This window comes from Ochotona princeps, chromosome 33 (assembly GCF_030435755.1).
Source record: "Ochotona princeps isolate mOchPri1 chromosome 33, mOchPri1.hap1, whole genome shotgun sequence".
Taxonomy (NCBI): domain Eukaryota; kingdom Metazoa; phylum Chordata; class Mammalia; order Lagomorpha; family Ochotonidae; genus Ochotona; species Ochotona princeps.
In genome coordinates, this window is record NC_080864.1 from 4,901,259 (window position 1) to 4,922,567 (window position 21,309).

The 21,309-nt window shown below is 65.6% G+C and overlaps 4 protein-coding genes across 4 annotated transcripts in view; 1 reads left to right on the forward strand and 3 right to left on the reverse strand.

Annotated features, from left to right (window-relative positions):
• Nucleotides 1-5,391: 5,391 nt before the first annotated feature.
• On the reverse strand, nt 5,392-11,232 carry DAPK3 (death associated protein kinase 3). The gene is made up of 8 exons (XM_004595952.4): nt 11,022-11,232; nt 8,476-8,836; nt 8,226-8,355; nt 8,067-8,115; nt 7,421-7,447; nt 7,059-7,211; nt 6,325-6,370; nt 5,392-6,124 (listed from the first exon to the last, which is right to left on the reverse strand). The coding sequence occupies exons 1-8, from the start codon at nt 11,117-11,119 to the stop codon at nt 5,588-5,590; spliced, it is 1,401 nt and encodes a 466-aa protein (XP_004596009.4). The 5' UTR covers nt 11,120-11,232; the 3' UTR covers nt 5,392-5,587.
• Nucleotides 11,233-12,961: 1,729 nt separating this feature from the next.
• Nucleotides 12,962-14,442, reverse strand: LOC131478443 (complement factor D-like). Its single transcript, XM_058657780.1, has 5 exons — nt 14,252-14,442; nt 13,928-14,084; nt 13,696-13,840; nt 13,334-13,594; nt 12,962-13,176 (listed from the first exon to the last, which is right to left on the reverse strand). The coding sequence occupies exons 1-5, from the start codon at nt 14,304-14,306 to the stop codon at nt 12,979-12,981; spliced, it is 816 nt and encodes a 271-aa protein (XP_058513763.1). The 5' UTR covers nt 14,307-14,442; the 3' UTR covers nt 12,962-12,978.
• An 813-nt stretch (nt 14,443-15,255) lies between these two features.
• On the reverse strand, nt 15,256-18,283 carry LOC101525948 (neutrophil elastase). The gene is made up of 5 exons (XM_058657781.1): nt 18,234-18,283; nt 16,342-16,498; nt 16,065-16,206; nt 15,553-15,783; nt 15,256-15,470 (listed from the first exon to the last, which is right to left on the reverse strand). The coding sequence occupies exons 1-5, from the start codon at nt 18,265-18,267 to the stop codon at nt 15,297-15,299; spliced, it is 738 nt and encodes a 245-aa protein (XP_058513764.1). The 5' UTR covers nt 18,268-18,283; the 3' UTR covers nt 15,256-15,296.
• Nucleotides 18,284-19,283: 1,000 nt separating this feature from the next.
• The window catches only part of LOC131478414 (phospholipid phosphatase-related protein type 3-like), a 2,363-nt gene continuing 337 nt past the window's right edge, over nt 19,284-21,309 (forward strand). The window contains exons 1-2 of the mRNA XM_058657643.1: nt 19,284-19,683; nt 21,058-21,243. Coding sequence (XP_058513626.1) covers nt 19,612-19,683; nt 21,058-21,243 — 258 coding nt within the window. The 5' untranslated portion in view covers nt 19,284-19,611. The remainder of the gene's footprint in view (nt 19,684-21,057; nt 21,244-21,309) is intronic.

The following is a 21,309-nucleotide window of genomic DNA, read 5'->3' on the forward strand; positions in this document are numbered from 1 at the left end:
TTTTACTACTCCGGCCAGGAGTGGACACGTGGCTCGGGGCTGGCCTGTACTGTGGAGTTGGTCTGATGCCCACGGAGCTTGACCAGCTGATTAGGCCACAAACCCTGGCCCTTGGCCTTTGCATAGACACCGCCACGGGAGGAGTGGCTGGGGGGACAGGCCACATCCCCAGGCCACCGCTCCCCACCGCTGGCGCCCTGGCTCTGGACAGCAGGTACCCAACCTTGCCCTTTAGTGCTGGCATGGAGCTGAGGGACACTAGGTCACCGGGTCCAGAAGAGGCCAGCATGGGGCAGGGGCAGGAGAGGTCAGGGCCCTGCTGCAGGCCCCTCGGTCATTGCTATCAAAAAAAAAAAAAAATCAAAGCCAGGGTGACCAACCCAAGAAAGTGGGAACCCCTGGGATGTCAGACACGGGAACCTCACAGTGCCCCCATTTCCTCCAAATACCCTAAGTCATGTCATCACGTGCCCAGCACCCACAACAGACCATCGGGCCACAAACAGGGGAATGATCCGTTGACGCCAGGAAACACAGCCGTCAGGAGGGCATGCTGACATCCGCTACAGCGTGGACCCCTGAGAGAGACACACAGGACACCCCCTGAGTCGCCAGAGGCAGGAAGTGCAGTGGAGGGTGCCAGGGACCAGAAACATTCCTCCAGGTCTCCCATGCAGGTGCAGGGTCCCAAAGCTTTGGGCCATCCTCCACTGCTTTCCCAGGCCACAAGCAGGGAGCTGGATGGGAAGTACAGCTGCGGGGATTAGAACCGGCGCCCATCTGGGATCCTGGCACGTTCAAGGCGGGGACTCTAGCCACTAGGCCTCGGCGCCAGGCCCAAAAAAATAAATAAATCTTTAAAAAGCAAGCTCAGTTTTCTTGGAAAAAAGGCTGTCGCAAGCAGCCACGGCCTAGCCCATTAAGCCTACCAGGCAGGTCACAGTTTTTGCACTGAAGGCCCTATGTCCATGGGAAGCCGTCTCCCCACCTTCCTCATGGTCATTTCTGCACAACTGAAAGGACCAACCATGCCCGAGCACCCAGCACAGGTCAGTCTGACACTGAGCGCTAGACCAGAACAGCCTGGGCAAGGCCTGCTATACCACCCGGGGTTTAGCAGTGCCTGCCACATCCTGCCCTTGTATGGGCATCGGCTGGGTGACCATGGCTGGACCCAGGGCCTTGCCAGCCCCCGAAACCAGGGCAGCAGGGCAGCAGAGGCTCCGGCCCTGGGCCACCCCGGAGAGCTGGACTCAGAAGTTCAAGTCCAAGTCCCGCTGAGGCAGCCGAGTCTATGGAACTGGCAGCTCCTAGGGACAGTCAGGGGGGGACAGCAGTCCCTCCGCCGCCACAGAACTCCTGATATTGGACATGCTTGCTCCCCGTAACAGGACCAAGATTTTGGCCTTTGCTGCCAGTGGCTCTTAGCTTGTGGCTCTGCCCCCACTCCCCAGGGGACACTGAACCCCATCTGTCATCACCAGGGAACCCTGCCTGCAGCACCCGGGGTGCTGAAGCAGGCAGCACACTCCCACGCCCCTCCCCATCGCTCACTGTCACCAACCCCGCCACGTGCCAGCATCCCGTGGCTCACACCTCCCTGCGCCAAGTCATGCCAGCCCCAAGCCGTGGCATTTGAGCACAGTCGCAGGCTCTGTCTGTGGCACCGAGCACGCCTGGGGCCTTCAGCTCAGTGAGGGGTACCCAGATCCGGACCGTGGGCCAGGGCTGCCGACCACTGTCCATGGGAGGTGACGTGAAGGAGAATTGGGGAGCAGACGGGACCTGGGCTGGAAGGTGGCTTCCGGGTGGCACCCCTCCCCGCACCAGGAGGCCAACCTGAATACCCCTGCAGGAGGGGTGGGACAGTCACCCCTACCCAGAAAGAACTGAGCCCCTGGACAGAGGGAAGAAGGGGAGGCTCCCCTCCCCTACCCTCAGGCTATTTTAGGTTTGTACCCTCACCCCCAGTTTCTGTCCCCCCTCCAGCAGCTCTCACGTTGTCTGCCTGCCACAGTCACTTCCCAAGGCCACCCTGGCCCGGGGCACCCTAGTCTCACAGCACCCAGGCCATCACGCTGGGGCTGAAGGATGACCCAGCGGTATCTGTTAGCCTCTCACCACCACTCCTATCGCAGGGTCTCAACAAGGTAGGAGTGCAGATGAGGGAGGGGGCCATCGTGATAGAAAGTTCCCAAGGTGTTGGGGTGAGGGGTAGGGAGGGCGCCCCCCACCTTAAGCCTTTCCTGTTCGCAATCTCCACCCAAGCCCACATGCATCCCTGGGGTCACCTGTCCACATGCCCAAGGCCCGGACCCGGCAGGAAGGGGGCTGGGGGCCTCTGTGTCTGTGTGGAGCAGGGTGGGTCTCGCATGGCCACTCGTCTGACGAGTGGGCCTGCGGTGGGCCGGTTCTCACAGCGTAGGGGCTGAAGGGGCTGCCCCAGCTGCTGCCCAGGCTGCCTTTAGAGCTATACCACCCGGGGATTAGCAGCGCCTGCCACATCCTGCCCTTGTATGGGCATCGGCAGGGTGACCGTGGCTGGACCCAGGGCCTCGCCAGCCCCCGAGACCAGGCAGGGAGTGAACAGCATGACCTTTGAGCCAAGCACCCCAAGCCTGGTCGGGGCAGCCAGCAGGCAGAGACTCCCACCCCAGCTCCACCTCCCTCGCGGGAGCCCCAGACAGTATCCCAGCTCCTCATCCCAGCTGAGACCTCCCTGGTGACACAGGGCGGCCTGAATGCTTCCCACCCTTCTCTCAGGCACCAAGGCCCAAGCTACAGCACCCACGTTATCTGGGAGCCAGGTGCGGCTCCTGGCTGGGGCCATGGGCTGCGAGCTGCTGCCGGGCACACCTGCCGTGTCGAGTGTCTGGGGCCTGCCTACGGCCGACTCCCGCCCCTACTGACGGGTGGAAGTGCCAGTCACGGGATGCCAGCCGCTGACACAAGCACCCACAGGGCTGGGGCCAGCTCGGCTGTCCGTGCCCGGTGCCAGGGTCTGTGTTCCAGATCATTTCTCACTGGCCTGGAGTAACATCCTTCCCGCTGTGCCCAGCCTGGCAGAGATCCCCAGGGCACCTCAAGCCATGGGCGGAGGAAGAGACGCAGGCCCAGGGAGGGAGAACCTCTGCCTGTTGCCTTCCAGAGGGGCTGCCCCACACGGGCACGCTGCCCCAGGGACAGCGCAAGGCGGGGTGCCCAGCCATGTCGGGGGCGGGCAAGGACACAGCAGCACATGGTTCGTGTTTTAGGACTCTCTGGCAGCCGGCACTCGGTCAGACAGACCTCATACCCACACTGCTGCCTCCCTCACAGTCCCCTTCATAGGGCAGCCCACCCTGTGTCCTCAAAGCGAGGCCACTCCACAAAGTGTGCAGTAAACGGAATGACGGGGTGAAGTTTGGGGCACGCAATGGGCACCACGGCTGCAAATGCTATTTGGGATGCCCGCTGGGTGGGAGTCTTGCCCCCCCACCTCTGACCCAGCTCCCTGTGGACCCGCACCCTGGGAGGCGGCAGGTAGTGGAGTGCAGGCTACCCTTGCCGGCGCCCCAGCCAGAGCTCCCGGCCTCTGGTTCAGCCTGGCCCTGCCTGGGCTTGTTGGGGGGTGTTTGGTGCAGCAGATGGGAGATTTTTCTGCCTAGCAAATAGATAAAAACAGAAAGAATAGGAAGCTCATGCTATGGCCCAATAGGTAAAGCCACTACTATCGACACTGGCATCCCATGTGGTCACCGGTTCTAATCCCGGCTGCTCCACTTCCCATCCAGCCCTCTGCTTGTGGCCTGGGAAAGCAGCAGAGGACGTCCCAAAGCCTTGGGACCCTGCACCCGTGTGGGAGACCCGGAAGAGGCTCTTGACTTCAGATCATCTCAGCTCTGGCCGGTGAAGCCAAGGATGGAAGATCTTTCTGCCTCTCCTTCTCTCTCTCAATCTGATTTTCCAATAAGAATAAACATGAAGTGGCAATTCATGTTCTGCTGTTGACCGTGTGTGTCTCCATCTAGGAGAGCCGGAGCAGGCGAGAGATGGGGAGAATCTTGGAGTTTTTGGATTGTCTACATCGAAGTGATCAGGACGCCCAACCCACACGCTGTAAATTCCTGTCGCACGCTGTGTTGCTGCTAGCCCCTAATCATGCACTTGCTCACTGCCACGTGGCTTGTGGTTCTCCCACTATAAAAACCCCACATTTAGTTCGTTTGGGGCGCTTCTTGCTTACGGCAAGTGGTTGCCCCTGGACTAGACATTAAAATCACTTCATTCGCCTTGGAGTCTTGCTCAGATTCACTGAACCCCAACACAGTGCTTTTCAAAGTCCACTTGATAGGTTGGGCACTAGAGGGAGGCATGTCTTCCATGAGCTGGCTTGCTCCCCAAATGTCCCCGACAGCCAGGGCAGGGCCAGGCTGCAGCCAGGAGCCGGGAGCTCTAGCCGGCTCTCCACTGTGGGCTCAGGGGCCCCGCCCTGGGCATCACAGGAGCAAGTTGGAGCCAGGATTCGAACCAGGCACTATTAAGTACATCTAATGCTGCCTGTCTCAAGCGGCAGCTTCTATCCCCGGATCTTTTTTTTTTTTAAATTCATCTCCATACTGATTTCCATAGAGGCTGTACCAACCTGCAGCCCCACCAGCAGTGGAGTAGTATCCCCGGATCTTAACAGCAGGCTTGCCTAAGGGTGGCTGTGTCCCCAACTGACTCCCCAGGGATCAGCAGGCCGCGTAAGCCCTGGGCTTGGCCTGACTCGCCGCCCTCAGCAGTAGAGCCCTGTCTACAAGTGCAGCCCACACCGCACAGCACAGTCTGCGACGTATCTTCGGGCCCCACTCCTGGCTGTGTGCAGGGCCTGTGCCATGCTCCCTCCAGGTGAACGTGGCACTGCAAGCGCCCTGCCCCCCGCCAGCCCTCAGCCACGCAGCGTGGCCCCGGCCCTGTCCCATGGCTGTCTCCCCCAGCCCTCAGCCACGCAGCGTGGCCCTGGCTCTGTCCCATGCCTGTCCCCACCAGCCCTCAGCCATGCAGCACACAGGGATGGCAGAGCCAAGTTTTATTTCTTTGGATCTGACAGGCCCAACCAGCGTGGCGGCTGTCCTCCACCCCAGGTGCGAGCTTTGGACCAGCATGGATCTGCTGCAGGCCCCCAACCCCACAACGGCCTATGCACAGGTAACCCTGCTGAGGCCCTGGAGCCAGGCTGCTGCCCAAGCAGAGGCCCACAGGGCGAGGGGGGGGGGCACCTGGGTCTCTGCCAGGATGCACGGACCCATCCCTGTGGCCGCAAGGGAGAGTGGCCGAGTGACAAGGAGGGACCAGCCCGCCGCCCAGCACTGTGTGGGCTCTTGGGGCAGCCAACTGAACGTGCAGGGAGGCTCCGGGTCCTGGTGTGGGGCATGGACCAGGCACCCAGGCCTCCTGGCACAGCCACCCGCTGCTCGGATGGTGCGTGTTGGCGGTATTGAGTCTCCAGTCCCTTTCATGGCCAGCTCCAGCTGGCTGAGTGCCAAGGCGGGGCCATGGGTGGAGCAGAGGCCGGGCTGGGAGAAGCGGGCTTCCACTCCCGCGAGCAGGCGTGAACTGCCAGCTAGCGCAGGCTGCACTCACTGACCTGTGGCTTCTCCTGCTCCAGGGCGCGCACCAGGTCCTGCACGAAGCGCATCTCAGAGGCCACTTGCTTGGCCAGCGCCTCATAGCGGTTCTCCAGGCGGCTGAAGCGGCGCTTGAGGCCGCTGACCCCCAGCAGTGCGCCCTTGGCCTCCTCCTGGGCCTGGCGCTGCAGGGCCTCCGTCTTGTGCAGCTCCTGCCGCAGGCGTCGCAGGGTCTGGCCAATGCTCTCATGTTCCTCCTTGTACCAGGCCTCCTTCTCCACGTAGATGGCCGTCAGCGCCTGCACGTCCTCGTGGCACAGGCGCCGGCCGCGTTCCAGCTCGCGCAGGCCCTCCTCGGCGGCCGCCACCTCCTCCAGCACCTTGGAGAAGCGCTCGAAGCTCGCGTAGCTGTTGTTGGGAGGCATGCTTGAGTGCGACTTGATGGTGTACTCCTTGAGACGCGCTGTCTTCAGGCGCCTCCGCTCCGGCTTGCGGCCGCTCTCCTCGCTACGCACGTTCCGCCGCCGGATGGCCTGTGGGGACACATGGTGCCCAGCCGTGAGGCCACGGCCCGCGACCCTACCACCTTCACGGGCCCGCCCACCCTGCAAGGCCATCCAGCCCCACAGCTCTGGTCTGAGGCCCCCAGGCTCAGGGACACGGCAGTTCCCGCCTGCCACCCAGGCCCACATTTCGGGGACCCATCCCCCCCCAGCAGTCTCCAAGCCCCTACCTTGATCCAGGAGTGCTCCAGGCTCTGGGCAATAGTCATCCTCCTCCTGCAAGAGCCCCAAGTTCAGGTTATAGGGGGCCCCACCCTCACCACCCGCCCAGGCCCTGCTGCCCGCTGACCCAAGGACACCAGGTCCCCCAAGGCCCGCAGGAGGGGCTGCCGGTGGCCAGCAAGGACAAGGGCAGATTGCGGGGTGGGGGACCATCACATTGTCAGGATTCTAGATTTCTCTAGGAAAAAAAGAAGTGATCTTGGGCCCGGCTGCGTGGCCTAGCGGCTAAAGTCCTCGCCTTGAACGCCCCGGGATCCCATATGGGCACCGGTTCTAATCCCGGAAGCTCCACTTCCCATCCAGCTCCCTGCTTGTGGCCTGGGAAAGCAGTCGAGGACGGCCCAATGCATTGGGACCCTGCACCCGCGTGGGAGACCTGGAAGAGGTTCCTGGTTCCCGGCATTGGATCGGCGCGCACCAGCCCGTTGCGGCTCACTTGGGGAGTGAATCATCGGACGGAAGATCTTCCTCTCTGTCTCTCCTCCTCTCTGTATATCTGACCTTGTAATAAAAATAAAATCTTTAAAAAAAAAAAAAAGAAGTGATCTGGAATTTTACACAGAAATAACTTTAAACAGTGACAGGAAGTGGCTTCAAGTCCCGGGCCAGGCCAGGCCAGTGGAACAGGGTAGGTAGGGGCAGGGCCGCCCTGCCACCCCACTCTCCTCCCCCGGGGGCCTACTTGGGGTCCTTAACCAGCAGCCTGCGGATGAAGTCCTTAGCCAGCTCGCTGGTGTTGCTGAAGTACTCCTCGTCAAAGTCATAGTTGACAGCTGAGATGTTGGTGAGCGTCTCCTGCTTGGTCTCACCCAGGAACGGGGACGCACCGCTGAGGCTGCGGGACGGACACGGCTCGGTCAGGCTGTCCACGGTGCCCTGCCCCGTGCACCCCACAACCCCCCTGCCACAGGCCGAAAGGTGGGCAGCCGAGCCAAACCTCGCTCCACCCAGGGCACCACGTGGCCAGGAGTGGGCGAGCAAGGTAGAGGGTGCCTGGGTGCCGGGCCTGCACCCGTGGCCTCCAGGCTGCGTTCTGGCACTCACAGGATGTACGTGATGACGCCGATACTCCTATGGACAGATGGGGACAGTAGGTCAGGGTCTGGCTGGGAGTGTCCCACCATCGCCCTGTGCCCACCTCCCCCGCAGCCAACCCCACCTGCCCCTCAGCAGCCCTGCCAGCCGCCGGACTGCTAACCATGCCCCGGCTCCACAGGCCTCCTGGGGCTCATCGATCCCTCTGAGGGCACAGTGGTGTGGTCAGCCCCCGGACGCAACAAGGGTATGGGGCCCGGGCTGGGAGCACTGGGGCCAGGAGGGAGCACTGGACCCCTGGGGACAGGAGGGAGCACTGGAGCCCTGGGGACAGGAGGGAGCACTGGAGCCCTGGGGCCAGGAGGGAGCACTGGAGCCCTGGGGCCAGGAGGGAGCACTGGACCCCTGGGGACAGGAGGGAGCACTGGAGCCCTGGGGACAGGAAGGTCCCGGGCTGGGAGCACTGGGGCCAGGAGGGAGCACTGGGGCCCTGGGGCCAGGAGGGAGCACTGGAGCCCTGGGGACAGGAAGGTCCCGGGCTGGGAGCACTGGGGCCAGGAGGGAGCACTGGAGCCTGGAGCCCTGGGGACAGGAGGGGCCCAGGCTGGGAGCACTGGGGCCAGGAGGGAGCACTGGGGCCAGCCCACACACTCACCACATGTCCGCCTCCAGGCCCAGCGGCTCATAGTTGACAATTTCAGGAGCTGCAGACACACAGGATGGGGCCTCAGGGCCGGGCACGGAGACATGGCCCCGTGGCCCCAGGCGCTCCACAGGGCAAAGCCCGGGACGGGCAGGAGGGTGGGACCCTCACCCACAAACTCCGGGGTGCCGAAGATGTTCTTGAACTCGTTCCCCGCCTCGATTCTGTGGGCGATGCCGAAGTCAATGAGCTTGATTCGGGGGTTGGGCACATTCTTGTCTAGCAGCATGATGTTCTCGGGCTGCAGGGCGACGGAGAGGCCGCGGCGGGGGGGTAGGGGGGGACCCTGAGCACCGGCCAGGGGCGCCGCCCCGCCCCACCAGCCCAGGGGGCTCCCCGCTGCCACCCCCAAGGCGCTCACCTTGAGGTCAAAATGGGCGATGCGCTTGGAGTGCAGGTAGTGGACGCCGTCTAGGATCTGCTTGAGGAACTGTGTGGCTTCGTCCTCCGTCAGCGACTCCTTCTCGGCCAGGAAGTCGAAGAGCTCGCCGCCCGAGACCAGCTCCAGGATGAGCACCACGTCCGTCCTGTTCTCGAAGACGTCGTGCAGCGTGATGATGTTGGGGTGCCGGATGCCCCGCAGGATGCTGACCTCCCGCTCTATCTCCTCCCGGCTCACGCCGCGCCGGCTGGACGACAGGCGCCGCTTCTTGATGAACTTGGCTGCGTACTCCTTCCCGGTGCCCTTCTGCCGGCACTTGCGCACGATGGCGAACTGGCCGCTGCGGGAAGGGGGCACGTGAGGAACGCCACGCACCCGGGAGCAAGATGGGCTCGCCACGGTGTGGGCTCCACGGACAGGTGTGGGATGTCAGCCCGGCGTCCCATGGATGCTGGCTCAAGTGCCGGCTGCCCTGGGCCCCTGACCCCACAGGGGAGACTGGGACAGAGTTCCTAGCTCCTGGCTGCTGTGCCCAAGTGGGGAGTGAAACTCTCCCTCAACTGTCCCCTTCCCTTTAACTTGGCCTTTCAAATGACTAGAGTAAATCTTTTTAAAAAATAACCCAGATACTGGAAAAAAAAATGTGGAAACAATGGTTTTACCCACTTTTCTATAGCCCTTGACCCACTGTGTCCTAATTAACGATGTAAAAATTATCAAAATAAAATAAGTGAGCCCAGCGCCGTGGCCTAGTGGCTAAAGTCCTCGCCTTTAAAAAGCGCTGGGATCCCATATGGGCGCCAGTTCTAATCCCGGCAGCTCCACTTCCCATCCAGCTCCCTGCTTGTGGCCTGGGAAAGCAGTCGAGGACGGCCCAAAATCTTGGGACCCTGCACCCGCGTGGGAGACCCAGAAGAGGCTCCTGGCTTCTGATCAGCTCAGCTCTGGACACTTGGAGAGCGAACCAGAGGATGGAAGATCTTTCTCTCTGTCTCTCCTTCTCTCTTTGCAGTAAGAATAATGTGGCAGTTCATGTTCTGCTGTGCACACAGCTCGCTCTAAAATACACACACACACAGAGACTGGAGAATTATGGATATATACACACGAAATCACACACATCGGATAAGCTAGAGTGACACACACACACACGGAGTAGGACACACACTGACCCCCCAGCACGTCCCCTTGCATCACATGCCACCAGTCTCCCTACAATGTTCCAGGCCGTCCCCTGGAGCTGCAGACAGCTGCACAGCTGTGCGCTCTGGCCTGGGTGGAACACATCACGCAGTTGCCACCTGCATCCCAGCTGACTGGGCTCTGCGCTTATCAGCTCAGGTCACGCGTTCTAAATAGTCACGCTGGTGAAGGTGTTACTCAAGTCCGCCAGTGGGAGGGACGGGCCTGTCCCTCGGGGTCCCCCACCTGCATGGCCAGTCCCTCAGGGTTCCCCCACCTGCATGGCCGGGCCTGTTCCTCCAGGTCCCCCACCTGCATGGCCAGTCCCTCGGGGTCCCCCACCTGCATGGCCAGTCCCTCGGGGTCCCCCACCTGCATGGCCAGTCCCTCGGGGTCCCCCACCTGCATGGCCAGTCCCTCGGGGTCCCCCACCTGCATGGCCAGTCCCTCGGGGTCCCCCACCTGCATGGCCAGTCCCTCGGGGTCCCCGACCTGCATGGCCAGTTCCTCGGGGTCCCCCACCTGCATGGCCAGTTCCTCGGGGTCCCCCACCTGCATGGCCAGTTCCTCGGGGTCCCCCACCTGCATGGCTGAGCCAGGTCCCTCGGGGTCCCCCACCTGCATGGCCAGTCCCTCGGGGTCCCCCACCTGCATGGCCAGTTCCTCGGGGTCCCCCACCTGCATGGCTGAGCCAGGTCCCTCGGGGTCCCCCACCTGCATGGCCAGTCCCTCGGGGTCCCCCACCTGCATGGCCAGTCCCTCGGGGTCCCCCACCTGCATGGCTGAGCCAGGTCCCTCGGGCTCCCCCACCCCCGTGCCCTGGGATCAGGATTCTCCCCTCAGGGGGCCGGTTCAGCACCAGCTCCCGGGTGAGGGGTCCCGGCCACGACATGCAGTGAGGGCCGCAGCGCATAGCGGGCCACGGCATGTCGGGGTGGGGGGCTCCCCAAGTCCCCGTGCAGCTCACAGGGGCTGCCAGGATCCCACAGGCGCCTGGCTCCTCCTCACATTCCCTTCTGGCGACATCATGGGGCAGGCCCAGCGGAGGCCAGCGGCAAGGCCGCCAAATAAGGCTGCAGGCGGCGGCCGGAAGTGCTGGGCGCTTGGGGAGGACACATCGGGCGGACCCACCAGGGGGCTTGGGGTGGACGCGCGTGGAGGACGTACGGGGAGCACACACTGGGTGGACGCGTGGGGAGGACGGGCGGGGAGGACACACCGGGTGGACACGCCGGGTGGACACGCCGGGTGGACGCGCAGGGAGCACACACCGGGAGGACCCGCCGGGCCGATCGGGGAGGACGCGCGGGGAGGACACCTCCGCCAGGCCCGCGCCCGCTCACCTGCCCAGCTCCTCCCCCATCTCGTAGTGCTCCTCCACGTCCTCCTGCCTGAAGGTAGACACGGCCGTGTCCATGTCGTCCGCGGGAAGCGCCGTCATGGCGGGGAGCCTGCAGCGCTGCGACCCTCGGGAGGGAGACGGACACCGGGGAAGCCGCGCCCAGGCCCCGCACGCCTCCCGGCCCCTCTGGACGCCCCGCTGGACGCCGCCTCCCCGACCCAGCGACCTCCCGGACCCAGCGGCCTCGGACCCCGCGCTGCGCCTGCGCCGACGTCACCGCGGCCCCAGCGCCCGCCCACCGCTGACAGGCGCGGTCTCCCACTGGCTGTTCCAACCCCCTTCCCTGATACTATTGGCTAGAACCAACGCTAGTCAGCCAGACGGAGAGCAGGCGCCCCGCCCTGACACAGGGACACTCCCTCCGATCACCCCGCCCCATCCCGCCCACCGCTGACAGAAGCGGCCTCTCACTGGCTGACGCCCCATCTTCCAGGATTTGATAGGCTGAGACGAGTGCCAGTCAGCCAGACTGTGAAGGCTGACTAGGCTTCCAGCGCCAGGACAGTCCCTCCTTCCCGCTGGACGCCCGGCATGGGGGACAGCCGGACATGGTGGACAGCCCAGCCCAAGGGACAGCCCCGCATGGGGGCAGCCCAGCCCAAGGGACAGCTAGCATGGGGGCAGCCCAGCCCAAGGGACAGCCCAGCATGGGGGCAGCCCAGCCCAAGGGACAGCCCGGCATGGTGGACAGCCCAGCCCAAGGGACAACCCGGCCTTGGGGCACAGCCCAGCATGGGTGGACAGCCCAGCCCAAGGGACAGCCCAGCATGGGGGCAGCCCAGCCCAAGGGACAGCTAGCATGGGGGCAGCCCAGCCCAAGGGACAGCCCAGCATGGGGGCAGCCCAGCCCAAGGGACAGCCCAGCCCAAGGACAGCCCGGCATGGTGGACAGCCCAGCCCAAGGGACAACCCGGCCTTGGGGCACAGCCCAGCATGGGTGGACAGCCCAGCCCAAGGGACAGCCCGGCATGGGGGACAGCTAGTATGGAGGGACAGCCCAGATTGGGGGTCAGCCAGCATAGGGGGACAGCCAGCATGGGGGGACAGTCCAGCCCAGTGGACAGCCAGGCCCAGGGGAAAGTCCACCCGGTTCCCACAGGCTTCCTCCTAGGTAGATTCCAGGGAGCAGGGTCACTCCTGCCATGTGACCCTAACCCGGCACAAAGCACGCCTGACACGGTCTCCTCACACAGTGCGCCCTGCCCTCCTTGTGGGCTCGCCTCCCCACCTCTTGGCGTGGGAACCTGGGCACCCACTGGGAGTCCCAGGCCGCTTCTCCTAGACGCCCTGTGCCACCGCTGGAGAGCCGCACCCCTGTGTCCCTCCTGTGACCCCCCACCCCGGCACTCACAGGGTGCGCCCTGGGGGTCCCTGCACCCCCCACCCCGGGGCGCCCGCAGTGTGAGCCCTGGGGTCCCTGCCCCCTCCCCGGGGCGCCCTCAGCGTGCATCCTGGGGGTCCCTGCCCCCTCACCCGGGGCGCCCGCAGTGTGAGCCCTGGGGTCCCTGCCCCCTCCCCGGGGCGCCCTCAGCGTGCATCCTGGGGGTCCCTGCCCCCTCACCCGGGGCGGCGCAGCGTTCGCCCTGGGGGTCCCTCACCCGGGGTACCCGCAGTGTGCGCACTGGGGTCCCTGCCCCCTCACCCCGGGACGCCCGCAGCGTGCACCCTGGGGGTCCCTGCCCCCTCACCCGGGGCGGCGCAGCGTTCGCCCTGGGGGTCCCTCACCCTGGGCGCCCTCAGTGTGCGCACTGGGGTCCCTGTCCCTCACCCCGGAGGCGCTCTGCAGAGCAGGGGTTGGGGAGCCCCTACTCCCTCGCGGCGCCGCTCGCGCGTCCCGGCAGACATAGGGTAGGTCCCGCGTCCACGCAGCGGCCACGCACGCTCAGGGAGGAACGCCTTTATTGCTCGACCGGCACCGCCCCAGTGGTCACCGCCTCGAGACCCGCCGCGGCGGTCAGGACGCTGTCGATCCAGCCCGCATAGCTCGCCACGCGCGTGTAGATGCCGGGTTTCTTGGGGTTGCCGCAGACGCGCGAGCCAGCCGTGACCACGGCCTCCACCACGCCCCCGCACACCAGCGGACCCCCGGAGTCCCCCTGCGTGGGCAGAACCGTGCTTGTCAATCACCAAGCCCCCGTCCCCAGCTCCCGGCCCCTCCGTCCCTCTCCCTGAGCAGTCTCACCCCGCCCCTGCTTCGGGGGGCCCTGCTGCCCGCAACCCTCCAAACCCCACCGGCGGCTCTGCCCCGCGCACCCTGCAAGTGTCTTTGCGCCGCTGGGTCTCGGCGCACATCATGCGCTCGCTGACGGCGCCGTCGTGGTGCACCCGCCAGTTGCACTTGGTCCGGTTGAGCACCGGCAGCTGCACGTGCTTCAGGAGGTCGGGCCGGCGACCCGCGTGACTGTCCACGCCCCAGCCGGCCACGTCGCACAACGTGCCGGGCGCCACGTCGCGGTCCTGACGCTGCCAGGGCAGAGTGCGCACGGCGGGGCCCAGGAGCGCCTTCTCGGCCAGCTGCGGGCGGCGGGCAGGAAGGACGTTAGAGCCGAGCGGCCCGGGGGCTGTGGGTGGGCACCGCCGTGCGGGGCAGGGCACTGGGGATGCGGGCGCCGAACCTGCAGCAGCAGCAGGTCGTGCTCCGTGGTGTTGGCGTGGCTGTCCGGGTGGGGCACCGCGCGACGCACGGAGTACAGGCGCTTGGAGGGCTCCGGCTGCGACAGCGAGTGCGCGCCCAGCAGCACCTGCAGTGGCTCTCCGGCCCTGGGCACGGAGCGGGGCGGCGGTCGGAGCCAGGCCACTCCGGGCACCCCGGGTCCTCCCGTCCCGCCCCGGGCGCGGCCCACTCACGCGTCCTCCAGGCAGTGCGCGGCACTCAGCACCCACTCCTCGGCCACCAGGGCGCCACCGCACACGTGCGTGCCGTTCACCTGCACCGACGCCATGTAGGGCAGCGCGTGGGGCTGCACCACCTTGCCGCCCAGGATGCGGCCGCGGGGCTGCGCGGCTGCGGGTTGGCGGACGGCAGAGCGTGAACCCCCGGCCCACCCGGGAGGGACACCCCAGCTTCCTCTGTTGGTGCGGCTCAGAGCCCCCCATCCCCGCGGGCACCGCCTCCCTCTGCTACTCGGCTGCTGGGCTAGGGTCCGTCGTGCTTGCCCCGGGCCCACTCACCGCACAGGGCCGCTCCCAGGAGCGCCAGAGCCGCCCAGCTCGCCGCCCTCTGCATGCTGAACCGGCTGGGGACGCTGTGCTGGGGGGCAGTGTCCTGGGGCGCTTCAGCTCCAGGCAGCCGTGCTGGGGGAGGAGCCTCGCCGGCCGCCCCCCCACTTTCCTCCTCCCTCCTCTCCAAGGCCTGGCGGGATATCTCCTGACAGATTTCCACAGCTCCCGCCTGCCCCGTCCCCCCAGACTCCCACCCTAAAAAACCCGGGTTTCACAATCGCCCCTGAGCCTGCGGCTGTAAACAACCCCTCCTCTCCCTGCGCGGCAGGGGCCAGGACGTCTGGCAGGTCTCTTGGTCTCTGTGCCCGCCAGGAGGGAGGGTGGCAAGGGGGCAGACAGGAGCCTGGCGGAGGGGGGGGGACAGCCAATGGAGGCACCTGCCCGCAGAATGAGGCACCTCAGTCTTTGAGATGTGGCGAGGTGCTGGTTCCCCTGGCCTGCCTGTGCGTGGTAGAGCCAGCCCACCGCGCCTCCCAGGCAGAGTGAGAGGAACTGCGTGACAGCAGGTTGGGGTCTGGGTCATGCACTCAGTTCCAAGTGTGGGACCCACTGGCCTCCCAGCTGGAGCCGGCCGCTTAGGGAATCGATCGGATTGTGTAACCTCAGCGCTGCCAGTTACGAAACCAACAACTGGTACCACAGCTTCCCGCACACAGAGCCCGTGTGGACGGAACTGGGGATTAAGGTAGGGGCCGGGGGGTGACCTCCAGCTCTGGACAACCAAGGTGGGCTAGACCCCTGAGTGGTATCTCCTGAGGTCAGCCCCACACCCACTGTCCGTCAGTGGCTGCCACAGGCGCCCTGGACACATTCAATCACCCGGACGGGACAGTGGGGAAGGGGCTCACCCCTGGCCCCAGCTCACTCACTTTGCCGCCACTTGGTGACAGCGTACCCAAGAGATGCCCAACTGGGGACCGCAGCGCGTTCTACAAAACAAGGGGGGGCTTTTATTGTGTCAAGCACTTGGGAGGGGGCAGCGGCCATGCGAGGCTCAGCGGGGACTGTCCGCGAGGTCCCTGCGATGGATGATGGACTTAATCCAGTCGGAGAACTGTGCCACCGGGGCGAAGGCGTCGGGGTAAAACCCTGAGGCGCAGCCGCCACGGACGAAGGAGTCGACGCCCTGCACCAGCCCACCGCAGATCAGGGGCCCACCGGAGTCCCCCTGTGGAGGCAGGCGGTCAGCGGCTGGGTGGCCAGGACGGCCAGCCCTTCCTGGGACGCACAGCGGGCTGACCCTCACGTACGAAGCAGATGCCAGCCTGCCGGCGCCGCACCAGCGTGCACACGTTACTGCCGCGGCACAGTGAGGTCACCACGGTCACGTTCAGCTGCTGCAGGACGCGGGACAGCCGCCGGTGCGTGCCCAGTCGGCCCCAGCCGATGGCCAGGCACCGGGCGCCGTTGTCCACGCCGCTGCCCTGGGCCGGCAGCCGGGCCACCTGCACGTTCCTGTTGATGGTTGCTGAGCCGTTGAGCTGCGAACAGAGGGGGCGTGGGCTACTGGAGGGGCGGTGGGCGGCTCCCCTTGCCCTCCCAGTGTGGCCGCCAAGGGTGCGCCTAGACGCAGAACCCCCTGACAAGCAGGCCCAGCTTTTGCCTCCCGCTCCGTACCCCACCCCAGTACTGGCAGCCCTCCAGCTCTGCGTGGGTTACACACACACACCCATGCTCAACCCCCCTCAGTCTGCATGCAGGGGTGCCCGGCCGGGCTGCTTCCCGCACCCCAGGCCTTGCCCCTACCCCACAACATCCGCACCTGCAGGACCACAATGTCATTCAGCAAGTCTATGGGGTCGAAGCCGTTCTCGAAGACGCGCCGGATGGCGAAGGTCTGTCGCGTGGATTCTCGCCGCCTCAAGTTGTGGGCACCCAGCACCACCTGCACCGACCGGAAGTTCCTGGAGGGCAGGGGACGAGCAGTGCATGGAGTGTCCAGCATGGAGCCCGGCGGGTCCCGTGGGTACACAGGACAGACCCACCAGGGGTCCTGGATGTGCCCTCCCCCTGCCCAGGGCCAGAAGCTGGCCACTCACACGCTATTCATGCAGTGTGCAGCCGACAGCACGAAGTTGGGGGCGATCAGGGTGGCCCCGCAGAAGTGGCCGCCCCGGCGCTGCAGGGACACCATGAAGGGCCAGGCATGGGGCCGGGCTGATCGGCCCCCCACGATCTCAGAGGCCAGTGCAGGGCCTGGGAATGCAAGGCCGGGAGCAGGCATGAGGGGCTGCTCTGCTGGCAGCCCGTGGACCCAGGGACACCTACCCTCAGCCAGGGCCTGACCCATCCTGCTCCCACTAGCCAGCTGACACCCAGGGACCCAAGGAAGAAGGGAGGGCGTGAGGCCCGGCTCACCGGCCAGCAGCAAGCCCAGCAGGACTGCAGCCAGCATGGCGGGGGGTTTAGGCTGTGTCCGGGGGACCCTCCCTGGTCTCTTTATAGTGCCCCCAGGAGGGAGGCCGTTGAGTTGCCACATGACCTGCAGGCAACCTCACTTCCTGCCTGTTCCCAGTTCCCAGGGTGGGGCACAAGGCAGGGGCTGACAGGGGAGCCCAGGGCGGGTGGGGGCCAACAGGGCCACCGTCACAGGTGAGAGCAGCCGTCAGCGTGGGTAGTGCAGCTGTGTCCCAGCTGTGTCTCATGTTATGTAACAGACATATCTCATGTGTGATGGGTGTGTCCCACACATGTCCCAGGCATTTCTCACACATGTCCCACCCATGTCTCATGCATGTCCCAGGTGTAACTCACACATGTCCTAAGTGTGTCCCAGGTGATGGCCAGAGCCCACTCACCTGCCATTCTAGCCTCCTCTTTTGCCCAAGCCTGACAGACCAGAGACCAGGCTCAGGTCCCCTCCACCTGTGCTATGGGCCTCAGTTTACCCGGGGCATTCAAACAGTGGCCTCACCTGGCTGCCTGACCAGAACGCCAGCCTTTCACGGGGCCAGGCGAGGCTGAGTCACCTCCTTCTTCAGCCCTGGCCTGGGGCCTCCTCTCAGTCACTCCACTGCCCTGATCCGGCCAGGCTGGGACAGGGACCCCCTGGGAACCCCGGTCAGGAAGGGCCAAGGGGTTCCCACACTGGCCGCCCTGCCCCCTAGGATGTTTCCATTGCAACTGCCAGTTGCCAAGGCTGTTGCAAGGGGCAACGTCCCGGGTGCTGTGGGAAGAGGCAGGGGACGCAGCCAACGGCCAGACAGGCGTTGCCCAGGGAGGTGCCTGCTGCACGCACCCATCCCAGCTGGACAGCAGGGGTGCGGGGCACCACCCACGGGCCAGGGGAGCCAGGGGAGCCAGGGGAGCCAGGTGTTCAGAGCACAGCAACCTGTCTCCCCTGAGAGAGGAGGAGGGTCAGCACCCCCTGGGTGATTGCATCGGGGAGCCAGGAGCTCAGCGCCCAGGGGCTGCAGGGGGCACCTGGGAAGGAAGGGTGTCCTCGCCCCCCACACACCCTGCACCCCACTTCCGGTCACTTCGCTGGGGCAGCGGGCACGCGCAGTTCCGGAAGCGGCCGCTAGGGAGAGGCAGGGCGAGCCTGGGCGAGGAGGCGGGACCAAGGCCAATGACAGGCAGGCCGACCAACCACACACCGGAGCCCGCCCACCGCAAGTGATAGGCAGGTAGGCAGACCAACCACACACCGGAGCCCGCCCACCCCAAGTGACAGGCAGGTAGGCAGACCAACCACTCTGTGCGGCCGGGGTCCCGCCCTCTGAGTGACACGCAGGCTGGCCAACCACACCGCGCGGCCGGGTTCCGAGTGACCAGCCGATGGACGCGGGCCGGGGGGGCAGCCATCGCGCTCCGGCCCACAGCCGAGGCGCCTGGGTTCGAGTCCCGCTCCCAGCTTTTGCCCGGCAAGGGGCGGGGAGGGAGTGCTCCACAACACCAGGATAAAAAGATTCCGAAAAACGGTCACTTTAACCTTGATTGCTTTGGAAATGAGGAGCGACTGGCATCCCGAAGTGGCTCCCTCGGGGTCTCCCCTGTGCGTGCAGGGCTCAAGGACTGGCCACCCCTGCTGCAAGAGAGAGGGGACAGACGTCTCCCATCCTCTGGGGTCTACAAGTAGAAGCCGGGAGCCAGGAGCTCCTCTGGGTCCCCCCACCTGGTGGGTGCAGGGGTCCAGCGCCCCAGAGTCCTTGCTGCCCCTCAGGGGTTTCTGCTTCCCCGATGCTGACCTCAAGGCCCTGCACCCCGGGGTCCCTGCTGCACACTCCGCCCCCCCTAAGCTGGCTTCAAGTAAGTCCTGGCACTCCTAGGTGGGCTGTGGGCCTTCCAGGGCAGCTGGCAGTGTTCTGGGGGCCAGTGTGACAGTACATGGCCCGGGCCCCCCCCCGCCCAAAGGCCAGGCTGGGCCTTGGGGACCTCTGTGACATCCTGCAGTTCCCGGCAGTGTCTACCTTAGCCCAGGGGGTGCAGGCCGCTGCCCCCTCCCTGCCCCACCTCATACAGCCCCTGGTGCCCCAGGACGAGGTCTCACGTACACCTGGTGGTGCCCAGCTCCTGGGGACACGCGAGGCCCTGTACACCTTGGCTCCCGGGTCACGCCCACCCTGGGAGGCAGCAGGTGGTTCAGGGTTGGGGTCCCTGCCACCCATGGGGGGAGACCCAGAGGTGGGGAGCTCTTTCTCCTGCGCCTTGCAATAAAGACTGAAAATAAACTTAAAACTATATTTTGCAAATTTTGCAAACCCCGCTGTTTAGGTCTCTTGGACAGGGCCTTGAGACACACACACACACACAACACAGGGGCACGCGCTAAGTGCGCGTCTGGACCTGGGGTGCCCCTACCCCGAGAGCGAGGACCCCACGACAGAGAAGACCCGTGGATGGGGGCGCAGGGTGAAGAAGGGGACTCCGGGCACAGAGCGGTCCCTAGGACGGAAGGGGGGCGCAGGAGGGGACCCCGGGGTAGAGGGGCGGGGCGGCAAAGGGGGCCCCGCCCCCGCCACGCCTCTTCTTTTGTCTCCCGCCCGCCAGCTCGCCATGGAGACGCGCGATGGGGAGGGGGCCGGGCACGTCGGGAGCGGCCGTGAGGCGCGGACCCCAAGCCCCGGGCCCGCGCGCGGGAGGCGGGGACGGCGCGCCAGGCTCCAGGCCCGGGCACGGACGCGCGCGGCGCCCCCGGCCGCCGAGACAAAGAGCCCCGCCCCGCGCGCAGGCGGCCGAGCCCCCCGGCCCCCGCGTCCGGCTCTGTGCGCCCTGCACCGCGCCAGGTGAGGGGCCGCGGGCACTCGGCGCTCGCGCGAGCTGCAGCCTGAGGCCGCGCTGCAGCCACGGCCTGCGACGCCCGCGGCACCATGCTCCCCGCCAAGGCCAGCAGGACCCCGAAGGACAGCATGACGCTGCTGCCTTGTTTCTACTTCGTGGAGGTGAGCAGGGGGCGCGCCCACCACCGGGCCGGCGGCACGGGGGGCTGCAGGCGGAGCTCACCTGTCCACCCGAGGCTGGAGGCTGGTGGGAGGACAGCGGGGTGGAGGCGGGGGGCTCCGGAGCAGTAGGGGGGCTGCCTGAGGTGGGGGTGTGCGTTCCGGCCCTTGCAACGTCCTTCCCCCAGCCACTACCGCGAGCTGGTGGCAGTGCACACACCAAGAGGCGCTAGGGTGCGGGGCTGGGCCTGGCAGGAAGAGAGGTGATCCCCAGGGGGATCCCACAGCCTCTGGGAGGGGGCAGGGCGGGGCAGGACCCGAGGGGCTGCAGTAGGGGTCCGCCAGGCTCTGCTAGGGGCGGGGTCTCCGCCGGCAGCATTTCCCTGCCCCCAGCGGCTGGACCCTGCACCTTCCTGTACCCAGGCCCAGCGAGGCACCTGTGTGTGAGCTCAGCCCTACAAGAGTGGGTTCAGGCCCCAATGGGGAGCTCCCTGGTTGCAGGTACAGGGGCCAGAGGCCTTGGTCCATCCTCCACCGCCTGGCCAGGTGCATCAGCAGAGAGCCGGATGGGAGATGGAGAAGCCAGGACTTGAACCTGCATCACAGGCTATGTCTTCACCTGGGAATGTTTCTCACAAATACAAAATCCAGTCCGTGTAGGACTTGGAGCATGGGCGGCTGACTTCTCTCGAACCCCACATTCTCCAGGTTGTGGGGTGCTGGATGGGGAGGAGTACTCAGGGTCTGTCTGACACATGGTGCAAAGGGCTAATCCTCCACCTGCCAACACCAGCATCCCATGTGGGCACCGGTTCATGTCCCGGCAGCCCCACTTCCCATCCTGCTCCCAGCTTGTGGCCTGGAAAAGCAGCAGAATATGACCCAAGGCCTTGGAAGCCTGCACCTCCATGGGAAACCCAGAAGAAGCTCCTGGCTCCTGGCCTTGGGCGGATTCAGCGCTAGACATTTTGGGCATTTGGAGAGTGAACCAGCAGATGGAAGATCTTTGTCTTTCCTTCTCTGTAACAGTGCTTTTTCAATTAAAATAAGTACATCTTTTTTTTAAAAAAAGATCGGGCCTTCACGTGGCTGGAGCGGGCTCCCTAAGGGGGCGTACCCAAGGCCCTGGAGGAACTAGCTGCCTGCTGACACCCACGAGTGCCAGTGGCTCCTCCGCCTTCTCTGGGGCCACCTTGCCTGTGGGCATGTCCCCTTCCAGGACCACAGGGCAGGACGGAGACCATCTCCCCCCGAGGGGCGCCTCTCTGGTGGGGACCCAACTGCAGGCTTTCCTACGCCTCAGGAAACCTGGGGGGTGAACAGGCTTGGTCCCAAAGTAGGGGCCACAGGCTGACCGCAGCATCCCCGTCCCCGCAGCTGCCCATCGTGGCGTCCTCCGTGGTGTCGCTGTACTTCCTGGAGCTGACGGACGTCTTCAAGCCGGCCAAGGTGGGCTTCCAGTGCTATGACCGCTCGCTGTCCATGCCCTACGTGGAGACCAGTGAGGAGCTTATCCCCTTGCTCATGCTGCTCAGCCTGGCCTTCGCCGCCCCCGCTGCCTCGGTGAGTGCCCAGCTGGCCGGCCTGCCACGCGCTGCCCGCCGAGCCCGGCTGAGCCTCCTGTCGCCC

Excerpts from the sequence above, each read along its gene's own strand:
- DAPK3 (XM_004595952.4), bottom strand. The coding sequence starts at position 11,119 with ATGACGGCGCTTCCCGCGGACGACATGGACACGGCCGTGTCTACCTTC. Across the intron at positions 8,837-11,021 it reads ATGGGGGAGGAGCTGGGCAG|CGGCCAGTTCGCCATCGTGC; the intron begins GTGAGCGGGCGC and ends CCCTTCCCGCAG. Across the intron at positions 6,125-6,324 it reads TGGAGCACTCCTGGATCAAG|GCCATCCGGCGGCGGAACGT; the intron begins GTAGGGGCTTGG and ends GTGTCCCCACAG.
- LOC101525948 (XM_058657781.1), bottom strand. The coding sequence starts at position 18,267 with ATGCCAGTCGCTCCTCATTTCCAAAGCAATCAAG. Across the intron at positions 16,207-16,341 it reads GCACACTGCATGAATAGCGT|GAACTTCCGGTCGGTGCAGG; the intron begins GTGAGTGGCCAG and ends CCTGCCCTCCAG. Across the intron at positions 15,784-16,064 it reads ATGACATTGTGGTCCTGCAG|CTCAACGGCTCAGCAACCAT; the intron begins GTGCGGATGTTG and ends CTCTGTTCGCAG.
- LOC131478443 (XM_058657780.1), bottom strand. The coding sequence starts at position 14,306 with ATGCAGAGGGCGGCGAGCTGGGCGGCTCTGGCGCTCCTGGGAGCGGCC. Across the intron at positions 13,841-13,927 it reads GCGCACTGCCTGGAGGACGC|GGCCGGAGAGCCACTGCAGG; the intron begins GTGAGTGGGCCG and ends CTCCGTGCCCAG. Across the intron at positions 13,177-13,333 it reads GGCGCAAAGACACTTGCAGG|GGGGACTCCGGGGGTCCGCT; the intron begins GTGCGCGGGGCA and ends CTGCCCACGCAG.